The following is a 13140-nucleotide window of genomic DNA, read 5'->3' as shown; positions in this document are numbered from 1 at the left end:
GTGTGTTTAATTTGTTTTTCTTCACAAAACTTTAACCCAATAACTAATTTGGAGGGAGACTTTGAAAGTTTTCTCAAGAAATTATTTTTCTATCACAGTACCTACCTAGTATAATGTGAATCCTGGAATATTGTTAGTAAAGCTTGAAAACATATGTAATACAGTTAGGAATGAAAATAAATAAGCATTTTGAAAACTAACGCTAATTATTTACAAGATAACTTTACACTTGATTTATCTTGAATTTCTTCATTTTATCCTTGTAATCCGCCCGGTGAAGAGCGAACAGGAGTTTTTCCTCGATGTGGTCGACGGCTGCTGTCGTCAGAACTAGTGTCTCATGTTTCAGCATACTGTACACGTTCAAGCCTAAACATATATTTAAGCTATAATTTGGCTTCCAACACAGTTGAAGGTAGTCAGCAAGTCTAAATCAATTAGTGCCAAACAGCTAATGAGGAGAAGGAATTGGTGTTAAATGAGGGAAGGTAGTAGGGGAGAAGGCAATGAATAATCTATACCAGCTGTTCCCATACTGTCGGTCACAGAGAGACACAACATTAAAAATGTTTTTAGTTGGGACTCATATGGTCTGCTGAGCACCAGAATTAATACTGTACCCTACCGAGCATTATTGTAGATTTCAATAGTTTTGGGACTTTTTGGACGTGAATAACGTTTTAATATTGCGATCAATGAAAATATCTTACGACATGTAGATAATTATCATTACGTTAATAAGAACACAGGAACACAGAAGACGATTACGACGTCACCTTGATCGTTGAGATGATCACGTTAGTTCTGCAATTTACGGAATATAGTTAGGATGGATTTGTGATAGAATTGCTCTGAATTTACCAACTAATTTGTAAACATATGGAACGACTTTAAAACCTAGGTTTCTTAACTCAAGTTTTTGTAATGAAATTAATGGGAAGGTTGAATAAATTGTTAAATTTATCTCCTGTCAAACACTTTTGACAGTGTTTGATTTATAAGGGGTATCGGACACTACAATTTTGAATTTTCAGATTTGTTTTCAAAGAGTTCACAAAGGAAGTGTTAGCTATGATGACAGATTCTTCAATTTATTATTATCTTTTGAAGTGCTAGATATTGGATATTTTTAATTTTGAGCCTGGCCCAAAGTAGGCTACATTTATAATTTGTAGTACAGGATTTAAAAACATCCGCAGACCCCTATTTTGCTGGAATCCAAAGAAAATTGAACATCAAAACAGATATTCTCTTGTAAATAGAAGATTAAAAATTTATTTTAAGCTATTTAAAGTTTCTCAAACATTAGTGTTTAGAATTAGATAATCTATTTTCAAAAAAATTACCCTCATAATTATCTTATGTGTAGGTTTCCCAGTGTACATAATAGTTTAACAAAATTAATTAGAATAAAATAATTTTATACTTTTAATATTGTTCTAAAAAAGGCTTGCAGGAAAAATGTCCAAGACGGTGGGTCACCAGTCCAAAAAGTTCAAGAACTGCTGATGCTTGGGGTTGCTAGAGACTAAGTTGTGGTGTGCAGTAATAGGCTTCAAACTGTGTGATGTTTCGATGCCAGTTTCACAGCACATTACTAAAATTTTATCTATTATCCTCACCTTGAAGCTTGGACTGAGGGTATATTGACATAAAGTCGATCAAGTCACTGTTTAGGCCTATATATAATTATGAGTTTTATTGATGATTATTGGAGTAAAATTACACATTAGTTATTTAAATTACAAAAATCAATATTTAAATTTATTAATTCAAGGCTTGTTGAATGTTAACTATTTAATTTGTACAGTATTGATTTTATTCAATCCTAAGGTATCAAGTGAGCTAATTAGTGGTTGCTACAAATTGTTAAATTTTGTTTGGATGAATTCTATTATATAAGTACCACAGCAAATTAATTAAATAATTAACAAAATAACAAATTGTTCAATAGAAATAATTCTCCTACTATGATTTATAGAGGGGAAACATCTCCCCTCAGAATGATTCGTTTAAAACCTGAAGCGTTCTACTTCAGCACCATACTGAGAAAATTAATTTGCCATAGACTCACCATATGCGGGCATTAGATTCATGTGCTTGAATCCTTCACACGCCAAAGAAATATTTTTGGGCATCAGATCTGGCCTGTAAGTAAATGTATTATGTTAAACAAACAACAATTAAAGGTGTAGCATAGAGCACAAGGGCCTAGATTTTTTAGGATTTTTTGAGAGGATAGCAGGCTTACCTGAATGGGAAAGAGTCCAAACTGCCAGTTTGGACTCTTTCCCATTCAGGTAAGCCTGCTATCCTCTCAAAAAATCCTAAAAACAACAATTAAAGTTGGTTATTCAATTGACCACACAATATGCTATGCTACCTTAAAATGTATGAAGTATTATTTTAGCACGGCCCAAGCAAGGCCACAACTGATATAGACTCAGTTGGAAAATAGTACACTAGATAGCTCAATGGGCCGAAAATAAATCTTTGTAGTAGGTATATGTATCAGAAATAAAACAACTATATAGGGAAACATTTTTAAAGGATACAATTTACATTTAGACAGCTTCTTTCTTAAAATTTTATCTGAGACTTACTTCTATACCCACAAACACCTGGAACCTGATACCTGTTTACTCAGGAATCAGGTAACGTGACATCTAGATTAACGATTAATTATTTTAACTTACACATCAACAAAGAGGACAGATATTCCCCAACCACGAGTGCTGATGAGGTCTTCAAGGTATCGAGGTTCATCAGTTGGTATCTCCAGGGAGTCCACAATGTGTAGATCATCCTGGAAAGTTAAAATAACTTCCTTTAACTCCATGGAATAGTAATTTAATTAAGCCTATATTTACTTATGATTCTTGAATTGTCCAAGTAGCCTAATGATTCAAAGTCCAAACCTATAAATTTCAAAGTTGCTCGTTGACAGTCAGTTCAATGCGAGATTGTTTCCGGACCCAAATGTTGTTTGTCATTAAGCTATAAATATAATTATGCTAGCAAGCAAACCCCTAAACATTCAGGTCCTGTTAAAACAAATTTTAATGCACATAGGCCTACATTAAAATAAAACATAGTCATGCACATTAGCAAAATTAAAATTACTGATTCCAGGTGTAATTCACAAAGCATTATTCATTCTCTCAAATTTTACTGAAGCAATCCATCATATATTAGGTGGGCCTTTCGCACCAAGCTCTGCCCCTAGTTTTTCATAAGTTGCATCACCAGACCTGACAAAAAAGGTTTACTAAAACGTTTTTGATACTCAAGGTTGAAATGGATGCATGGAATGTGGCCTTTAGATTCAAATATGGATGTACCAATATCCCTACCAATAGTATAGGTAGTTAGAAATACGCTCATTCATAAAAACCCACCCTTCTCCCTATACATTCACTTATACTATAGTCTAGTGGTTGAAAACTCGACCAAAAATATGTAATGTACGGACTTCTATTTATTTTCACCCCACATTGTAAATAAAATAATGTGATTGGAATTTCTTTAATTTGTTTTCATTTTCTGTTTATACATTATGGTATTTTCTGTAGTGGAACTAGCCTAACTAATATTCTGCCACTTGGCTTGACTTGTCCCATTACCTGACTCAGCTTGATTGAGAGTGTGGATGTGAGGCCCATGACTCTGCTGAAGTATGGAAGCATGTAAAAGTGAGAGGTCGGACCACGAGGACCGTGGGCCTCCCCTCCCTTCAGAAACAGTGGGGATCGTATGCTGCCGTGACGAGCGCGACCTAGGCCCTTCTGAGGCCATGGCTTGCGTCCACCACCCGGTCTCTCCTCTCTAGTTGGTGCCCAATTGTAGTCCTGAAACATCAATTATATGTAGCCTTAGCTGAAATATTTTACAAACTTTTATAATAGTAGGCTATATTTCACACCTAGGGCCGAGGTTATGCCAGCTCGAAGAGCCAATGAGGGCAGTGCGTTGTTGCCAAATCTAATAATACCAGCTGATTTGAAAATATTGTTTAGTATATTTTAATTAGTGTCGAAAAGTAATGAACGGGTGATGTTGCAACGGCTTGGTAGTCCAGTCTTTTTATTGGCTGCCACCAACTGCATATTCTTGTGGTCCCTAGTGTACTGTTAAAATGCCCTTTGTCAGTGTATGTATAAATAAATTGAATTGAAACACTAAATAATGACCAACCATTCAACTATTCCATTTTGACACTCTAAAATTAGCACTATTTCTACCAGTTTTTAAATAACATATGTTTTCGAAAATGTTCATTAAGAAGTTAATTTCTAGGCAGAGGCAATTCGCACGTCTGTTCCAAATCCAGTTACTTTTATAACTGTTTAGGAACAGGTTGCACACAAAGAAAACCTAGGATTAGGAACGGTAGTACCTCTAAGCCTCATTAACCGAAATAGATGGAATAAACTTCACGTTTTATGTCCGCAACTTTAACTTAAATATTTATTATGAAATGAGACTGATCTAAACGTCATATAACGTGGTTCATAGATCCATGATATCATACTTAAAATTAAGAAAAATTATAAAATAAATTTTTTTATTTTTAAAACTAAACTGTCATAACCTAACCAAACTAACCAAACTTGCTGATGATGAAAAAATCGAATGAAGGTTTACTAATCGAAAAAAATAGTAGTAGGCTAATGTTCATAAAATAAATTTATAGGTAAATGCCTCAAATTCAATTTGATAATTTGTTAATTATAAATTTAAACTGTCATAACCTAACCAAAGTTGCTGATGATGGAAAAATCTAATTAAGGTTTACTAATGAAAAAAACTGTTCTGTTCGTAAAATAAAATTATAATTGCCTCAAATTTTAACAAAAGATTTAATCGCATTCCAAGCTAAATCTTTGACAAAAAGTTGGTGTCTCCGGCAGGACTCGATCCAGCTACCTTCAGTTTACCAGCCTGGTACGCTATCCACTAGTCCACCGAAGCTAATGGTTATTTACTGTATTGTTGCGGTAATGGTGTTCGAGAGCCAATAGAATTGTGGAAAAAAGTAACTACTCCCTTTGCATTATTTTGTAATACTGGAACTGGAACGGGTTGTGAGGTCATTTTGACATGCGAATGGTCACTTTGTAATTTCTATAATCCAGCAACGCCACAGTCCCTACCGTGCCAGTAACGAACGTAAACTGTAGTGTTATCTGAGTTAGTGACAAAAATAACCATTCATTATTAATTGAGATTAAGAGAAGGGATCATCATTTTGATTTGCTAGGGTGTGCGTATTTAGACACAAATATGAACGTACAATGGATTGAGATGATCTGTGTAGCTTTGTTACTCAGTAGTTGTTTTGCAAAGTCAGCTGTTTTATCAGCCAGATTCCCTTAACCCTTCATGGGATGGTGTCTTTGATTTTAAAACACGACCGATTTTAAATCAGTGACACACCGAGTCTTTTTTCTTCTCGGGTATTGAAACATAAGACAAAACTATGTAATTTTTATTTTATACCTTCATATAACTAAGTTAATTTACAAAGATTTATAAAAACCATGTAGGTATAGGCCTAACAATAAAATTGTACCTACATTAAATCAATAAACGTTCTTACTTCACATATTTTACCAAACAAATATTTGGCAAACAAAAACAACACCAATGTGACTCAAGGAACCCCTCAAGGTCGTGGAAAATCCAAAAATTTTCTGCGGGCTTACACGGTCCAAGTTGCGTGTAAATAATCCTTGTGAGTGATAGTTTTAATGAATAGGCTATTTGGAAATTAATAAGTTTTCAAAGGCTCGTATCGGTTTGAAAACGCCTACTTTTACTATATTGAATCACTTTGGAAATTCGGTTATTATGCGCTCTTCCTCACGATCAATGTAGGGCTACAGAATATTGACTTCGCAGCTTTTGCTTATGTATGCATGACACTTTGTAGTGATACTGTTTGTAGAATGGATAATTTTTTGGCAGAAAATAAAGTTGTCAACTTTCTACAGAAACTTATACCTACAATATGTTAAGTGTGAGAAATGGCCATGTGGCTTGATAAAAAAATAAACCATAAAAAAATTTAAATTAATAACCAGTTGGGCAGGCTGGACTTTCTGTAGCCCTCCTTGTTTTTCTGCTACAATGACGCACTGTCGCCTGTAGTTCTGCTTTGGGGCATTGAACTAAATACACTCTGAAAATCCAGCTGTGATACACGGAGCCGAGCTCCTTGCTATGCGACTTCACCTGATTAATAGGGGTTTTGCAAGGCAGGTGAGGGCAAAAAAATGTCAATTGGTTCCTAGGAAAAATGCACCTGAGGTACTAATACTCTTAAAACTGCTGGCTGGCGATTTCACATATTTTTTCACAAAAATAAATCTGCCTGGGCTGTAGCCAGATGAAAGGTTAAAGCCCAATGATCAGGAGCTAAACGAGAAAAGTTATAGCCTACTATGAGCAATAAAAGCAATTCAGACATTCATTTCCCCATAGTATACATTCTAGTAAAGGTTACTCATTCCTTACCACAAATCTATATTCTTTCTGCCAGTGAACATTTTGTGCTATAATATCGATTCGAGGCATCATGCCCCAGACTTCTGGATGTAAATCGACCAGACCAATTTTCTGTTCTTCTAAGGTGTCTATATTTTCAACCCATGCCGATCTTGGTTTGACTGCCTTTGGTAAGTATTGAAGTTGTCTTGAAAATATGATTGGGCTTCTTTCTGGTGATGGTGCTACCGGTGTTGATTCAGTATTGATCTCATTATTAACTGAAACAAACTTACAAATTAGATATTACACTAATATTCAAGCTAAAGTGCATGGTGTACCATGGTAGTCTGTTGAGAGTTTAAATAGATTACAGGATAGCTCTTAAATGGTGGTTTTTTGACTTATGCCCTTAAAACCAAAGCAACCACATAAATTGTTAGACATTTTTAAGATTCTATTCTAAATTCAACGCTGATTCAGAAAATGACATTTTTTCCTGCGGAAAAGGCGTGGGTACAGTTTCTTAACTGGGCTGTGCTAATATCAATTGAAAGTTAAAACCTTTAGTTCTAAGACATTTCCTTGACTGTGCCATGCATGTAAACCAGTGTAACGGCAATAAAGCATTCTTATTCTTATTCTAATCTTAGAAACTAGCCTATAGGATTGAAAATATTGATTAATAATCAATATTTTTAAATATAGCTAGGCCTATTATAAAATTAAACTATCATAACAGCTGCACTTTACTTTAGGCCCTACACTCATTCGATTGAAAATATCGATCGATATATCGATTAATCTGAGAACGATATATCAAATGAAACAATCGAATAATCAATACTAGTTAACCGCCCGTGCTCCGCCACGGGAATATTGTCAGCAATAAAAGAAATAATAATTAACAAATACTGTTTATCTTTGTATTTTATTTAGGGGTTGTTTAATTTGTTACATGAAATAGAACTGATAGTTTGCCTGTATAAACTATTTTATGTTAATCAAACCGATATATTATTTTAACCAAATGAATGTTTTATATTAATTCGAGTTTCATTTGAAAAATAAATAGTATACGAACTGGGCAATGCTGATAACCTAATAAGCAGCTATTTATGATATTTAGATAATTTGCTCAAGTATATTCCTATATTCCTCGTTTTTTTTCATTACATTTGTTGTATGGAATAAAGATAGTCACTTAGCCTACATGTAAATCACGCATCAGCAGTTGGTCGCATTTCACGAATCTTTGACCCATACTGTGAGTAAAAGCTGTGTTTACGTCGTATATATAAAGTTGGGCATACTTTGTTCAATGTTAGAGGGTATTAACGGTCCAATTTGATGGAAAAGGAGTCGTGGATTTTAAAACTATGTAGACTACCACTACCAGAAAGATGTTGATTCAAGTGAGACTTAGAACTGGCCATTTCAAATGCAGATTTGTATTATATTTTACTCAAATCGTTTTTTGTCTCTTTTGACCCTTAATACTTTTTTTATAGTCGCTGTTGATAAGATTTTCCATAAACTCAAAATGTTGATAAGGAGTTCATTTTACCTTCCCCTTGTGACAACATAAGGAAAAAATATTTGTGTCCCAGTTAGTCTGTTCTGACTCAAAATTCATAGATTTGCAGTACTGACAAATCCAATTTAACGACCCCAATTCAAAAAAATTGGTATTTTTTTGAAGGGACTTCCAGAGCACATTTAACACCATCACTGCTCTTTAGGCTACCTTTTTAGTTCGATGGTTCTCTACATGTTTTTTCGTTCGGTATGTCTCTTTACGCTCGGTTAATGATTACCTTTTCTTTTTCTTTTTGTACTTTTCACATCCTGGGGTTAATGATAAAGTTTTATAACGCTATTATGACCCGAGTCTACATTGCCATTAAACATCAAGTCAGATACTTCTTCGCCAGAACTGAAATCGTAAGTCACAGTTTCTCAAGCAACTTCCCTGTGTAGGGCCTACTCAGAAAATAGTTAGGGTACCTAGAAAAAATATAGTTAGGGTATAGTTCACTGATAAATTGTAGGTTCCAAATATCCCAGCGTACTCGCCATCTCGAGAAGGTAAAATTTGGACGTCGAACACCTATCTTGAGTAAGATTAATCACTTACGATAAAATGTTTGTATGTTTACCAATCATTAGCAATTATCTGTACAACTTGCAAGCGGATTTCCCTATGATTGTTCTGGTGGCTATAGAGAATAAATTATATTGATCAAAACAATAAGTTTCCGTCCCCTACTATGGGTATTATTTCACATTCCATACTCAAACTTAAACTCAATTAGGTACCACTTTCCTTCAGATCACTTTGCAGGAAAACTAAAACATTTTTGTGTCCCAGTTAGTCGGTTCTGAGTCGGAATTCATAGATTTGAAGTAGTGACAAATCCAATATAACGACCCCAATTCAAAAGAGTTGGTATTTTTTTGTAAGGAATTCCAGAGCACATTTAACACCAACACTGCTCTTTACCTTTTTAGTTCGATGGTTCTCTACATTTCTTTTTCGTTCGGTATGTCTCTTTACGCCCGGTTAATGATTACCTTTTCTTTTTCTTTTTGTACTTTTCACACCCTGGGGTTAATGATAAAGTTTTATAACGCTATAATGACCCGAGTCAACATTGCCATTAAACATCAAGTCACATACTTCTTCCCCAGAACCAAATAGTAAGTCACAGTTTCTCAAGCAACTTCCCTGTGTACTTGAAAAAAAAAATCACTGATATATTGTAGTTCCACGTATCCCAGCGTACTCGCCATCTCGAGAAGGTAAAGTTTGGTACCACTGAACGTCTAACACTGATCTTGAGTAAGATTCGTCACCTACTATAAAATGTTTGTATGTTTCCCACTCATTAGCAATTATATGTACAACTTGCAAGCGGATTTCCCCATGATTATTCTGGTGGCCGTAGAGAATAAATTATATTGATCAAAACAATAAGTTTCCGTTCCCTACTATGGGTATTATTTCACATTCCATACTCAAACTTAAACTCAATTACCACTTTCCTTCAGATCACTTTGCAGGAAAACTAAAACATTTCAAAAATAAGTTAACAAATACACTTTCCTTGATCAAAATCGTGTGTTTATAAACAGAAACTCCAAGTTTAATAATTGCATACTGAAAGTGAGGTTATAAAAATAATAACAAATGTCTGATAAACATTAAACAGCTGACGAATAATTTATCAACTATGTATTATATTCTTCAATAAGAATTGTATTGACTCGACTTTTAAAGGGCTGTAGGTCGTAACCCTTAGAAAAAACGTAAATTCTAAGGAAGTTCGGCAAATCTACACACTATCCCCTTTAATTTGAGACATAAATCTTGTAGATCGGTCCAGTAATTACTGAGAAAACAGTGTTACAACTGTGTATTAAATATATAGATTTTCATTCGAATTAGTGTAGGACCTAAAGTAAAGTGCAGCCATCATAACATAACCTAACCAACCAAACTTGCTGATTGCGAAAAAATCGCATGAAGGTTTACTAATCGAATCCTTAATTTCAATCGATATTAGCATAGCCCAGTTAAGAAACTGTACCCAAAGTTAACGCCTTTGTTAACACGTTCGCTGCTGAGCGCTAGATGCCGGGACGGCGCCAGTTGCTGAACTACGCTCGGCCGCTGCGTGACATTGCCACCGATACACTGAATTACAGTAAAAACAACAGTAGTTATACTGGATGGCAATGTTCTGCAATAAAACTGGCTTTGGATATAGTACTAAGTGATTCTGATAGATAGCAGCACTACCCAGGTTACAGTCGGTAAAGTAGTGTCGCTATCTAGCAGGAAAGAGGTAAAACAAAGCCCTGTTCCAAACGACCCTGGTGGTGATTTGGGAAACTATATTTTTTATTGTCAGAAAAGTACGTCCCCACGAGCTGCAAAGAAATATAGAACGCTTGTGACGTGCTGGCTTATCCATAGCAACGTTAAACAACAATGAACGGTGACGTTCTGGAACGTTCTTAGCTCCTGGCGCCGTGGCCCGGCTGACGTTCCGGAACGTCCGTAGCAGCGAACGTGTTAATCGATAGTTTCAATCAATATAGGCCTAAGCATAACCCTATTTTTGATCTAGGGCAGGCCTACCATGTTGTATAAAACTCCAAAACATGTTGTGACCACTGTCTATAAAGTGACATCTCACCTTCTATAATTGTAGAATCACTATGTGAAGATAATCCCCTGATGGATAAGTTAGAGTGAGGCTTTTTTCTTGCACACAATCTCAAGGAAATTAAAAAGTTGTTCATCATTGCAAATGTTTGTTAAATAGGCCTTCCACTGGATATTACAACTTCTTGTTCACATTACACCAGAGAAGACAAGTTCAACCGGTAATATTGAAAAGATTAATTTTGTTTCTGTAAAAGTTATAATTATATTTTCTTTTCTGGGGTGATTTTCCGGGCTGGATGGTCCTTTGGGGTTATGTTATAAATATTCACTCAACCAACACTTCACTTCACTCACACACAAACAACTGGAACTTGGAACTTCTGGAACTGAGAGAGAACTCATTGAACTCAACTAAAACCTAAAACTGAACTGACAACTGGGAGGCGGCCGTGCTGGAACTGACTGCAGTGCAGGCAGACGGGTTGAGTTCCCGCAAGGCTCAAAGGACGTTCCATGACGAAAGCTCGACGTCACGATTCCAGGGGCCCATTTCATAATAAAGTACAAACTAATTGAATGAACGAAGTGAATTCTCATACTGGTACGAAAAGCATCTCTATGGATTACAAAAACTCGAGAACGATTACATCTATCAACTTGATGTTTTGCACAAAGATTCTATAGTATAATATCATGCCGGGGATCGTTTTTGGAGCATATTTGTTCAGTAATTACTATTTAATCCTAAAAAAACCATTTTAATTTTCCCCCATAAGAATAACATTAGGAGCTACCTTCTTCTTCTTTTTTTTTGTTTACATTTTACGAGCAACAATTTTGTTATTTTGCTTCTTGCTTTAGACAAAGAGACCAAATTGTCATTATTAGTGAATCAGCTGATCGCCCAATGCAAATCTAATGGAAATTACAAGTTACAAGTTGTAACTTGTAGTTTATTATGAAATGGGCCCCAGGACGTTCAAACTTTCCAGATCCATTCCTTGTCCATTTTATCCATTTTAAATCAAAGACAAAAAATAGTGGGATGTAAACGGAATGGGCATAAGGGAGGGACGATGGCTAAAGGTGTGGTGACGTCATATCTATAGTGGCTAGGCCGGCCGCACACCTGATACAGCACGGCACGGCAAGGTGAGGCGAGACGTCTTTGCCTCGCCTTGCCGTGCCCGGTGGAGATTTGAGATGCATACGGGACGGCACGGCAAGGCAACTTGAGCACCCACATGGTCGATCCCATGGTTTCAGTAAAGTGAGATACTGTGTGTTGTGAGGTGGTTTGTACATTTTGTGACACTTTGTACTGCACATTTTGTGAGAATGGATGCAGAAGGTGCAGAAGAGGAATTTGAATTTTTGTTACACTTTTGTTACTTGAATGAATAAAAACCCCTGAAATAGACAACTGTGTGTACAACAACCAAAAACAACGCGTTGCAGCCATAGTTTATTTGAGCAACGAACAAAAGAGCAACGTTCACGTTTCGAGTAGTTTCCGCTCCTTTGATGTTCTGCTGCAATTTAATAAGCTGCCATAGATTATGGTACCTAATGAATGTAATGGATGATCTCCCTAACAGAGAATCGTGGGTGCATCCCATCAACCAAAAAAGGAACTTGAAACCATTCATTGCAGAACTAAGAGCAGATCCGGAAAAAATCATAATTACTAATATTAGGAAGTGCACACTGATTTTTGACAGGGGCTGTCACTGCGCTGAACGTGGTGTCGATCCTCGCGCATGTGCACATCGTTTTGCCTCAAGCCTTTTGCCCGAAAGACGAAAATTGAAAAGGCAGTACAAAGCGCCGTGCGGTGCTGTTTTGCCTTGCCTTTCCGTGCCCGATGATATGTGCGGCACCCTCATTTGAAATAATAGAAACCTAGTCGCATAAGGCACCTTAAGGCAAAACGTCGCGCCGTGCCGTGCCGTGCCGCATCTGGTGTGCGCCCGGCCTTATCTTCTCATGAGGCAACACGATTACCGTTAACGAGACATTGTGATTCCAGCGGCGTTCGTGGCTTAGTAGATAGCGCATCGGACTAGTGTTTAGGAGGTCTCCAGTTCGAAACCCGTGGGGGACACAAACTTTTTGTCTAAGATTTTGCTTTATTTGATTTTAGCGAATTTCCCATATAGGGAATAAGCTATTACCGTAGTACTCATGGTAAGACCTGGACGCGGGACCGATTTTTTTTTTTCGTTTTGAGGTCCCTAGAGGCCAAAAACACCATCCGTTCAAATTCATATATATATATATATATATATATATATATATATGTGTCCGTCAGCACGATAACTCGAGCAAAAATGATCCGATTTTGATGAAATTTGGTACAAACGTGTAAACATACGTTTATTCGAACGAGTTCGCGATCCAGCATGATCGGACCATGGGAACGGGGTTTACGGGGGGTTTTATGGGGTAAAAATCGGTTTTTCCCATTTTTGACCCAAAAA

The 13140-nt window shown here is 36.3% G+C and overlaps 1 protein-coding gene across 1 annotated transcript; it reads right to left on the bottom strand.

The window, feature by feature from the left end:
• Positions 1-193: 193 nt before the first annotated feature.
• LOC128986346 (39S ribosomal protein L4, mitochondrial-like) lies at positions 194-11035 on the bottom strand. Its single transcript, XM_054406676.1, has 6 exons — positions 10689-11035; positions 6517-6767; positions 3624-3848; positions 2697-2806; positions 2075-2148; positions 194-369 (listed from the first exon to the last, which is right to left on the bottom strand). The coding sequence occupies exons 1-6, from the start codon at positions 10795-10797 to the stop codon at positions 224-226; spliced, it is 915 nt and encodes a 304-aa protein (XP_054262651.1). The 5' UTR covers positions 10798-11035; the 3' UTR covers positions 194-223.
• Positions 11036-13140: the final 2105 nt, after the last annotated feature.

Source organism: Macrosteles quadrilineatus, unplaced genomic scaffold, assembly GCF_028750875.1.
Source record: "Macrosteles quadrilineatus isolate MER2022 unplaced genomic scaffold, UCM_ALF_1.0 Scaffold_2__2_contigs__length_208266976, whole genome shotgun sequence".
Lineage (NCBI taxonomy): Eukaryota > Metazoa > Arthropoda > Insecta > Hemiptera > Cicadellidae > Macrosteles > Macrosteles quadrilineatus.
This window is presented reverse-complemented; position numbering and strand designations above follow the sequence as displayed.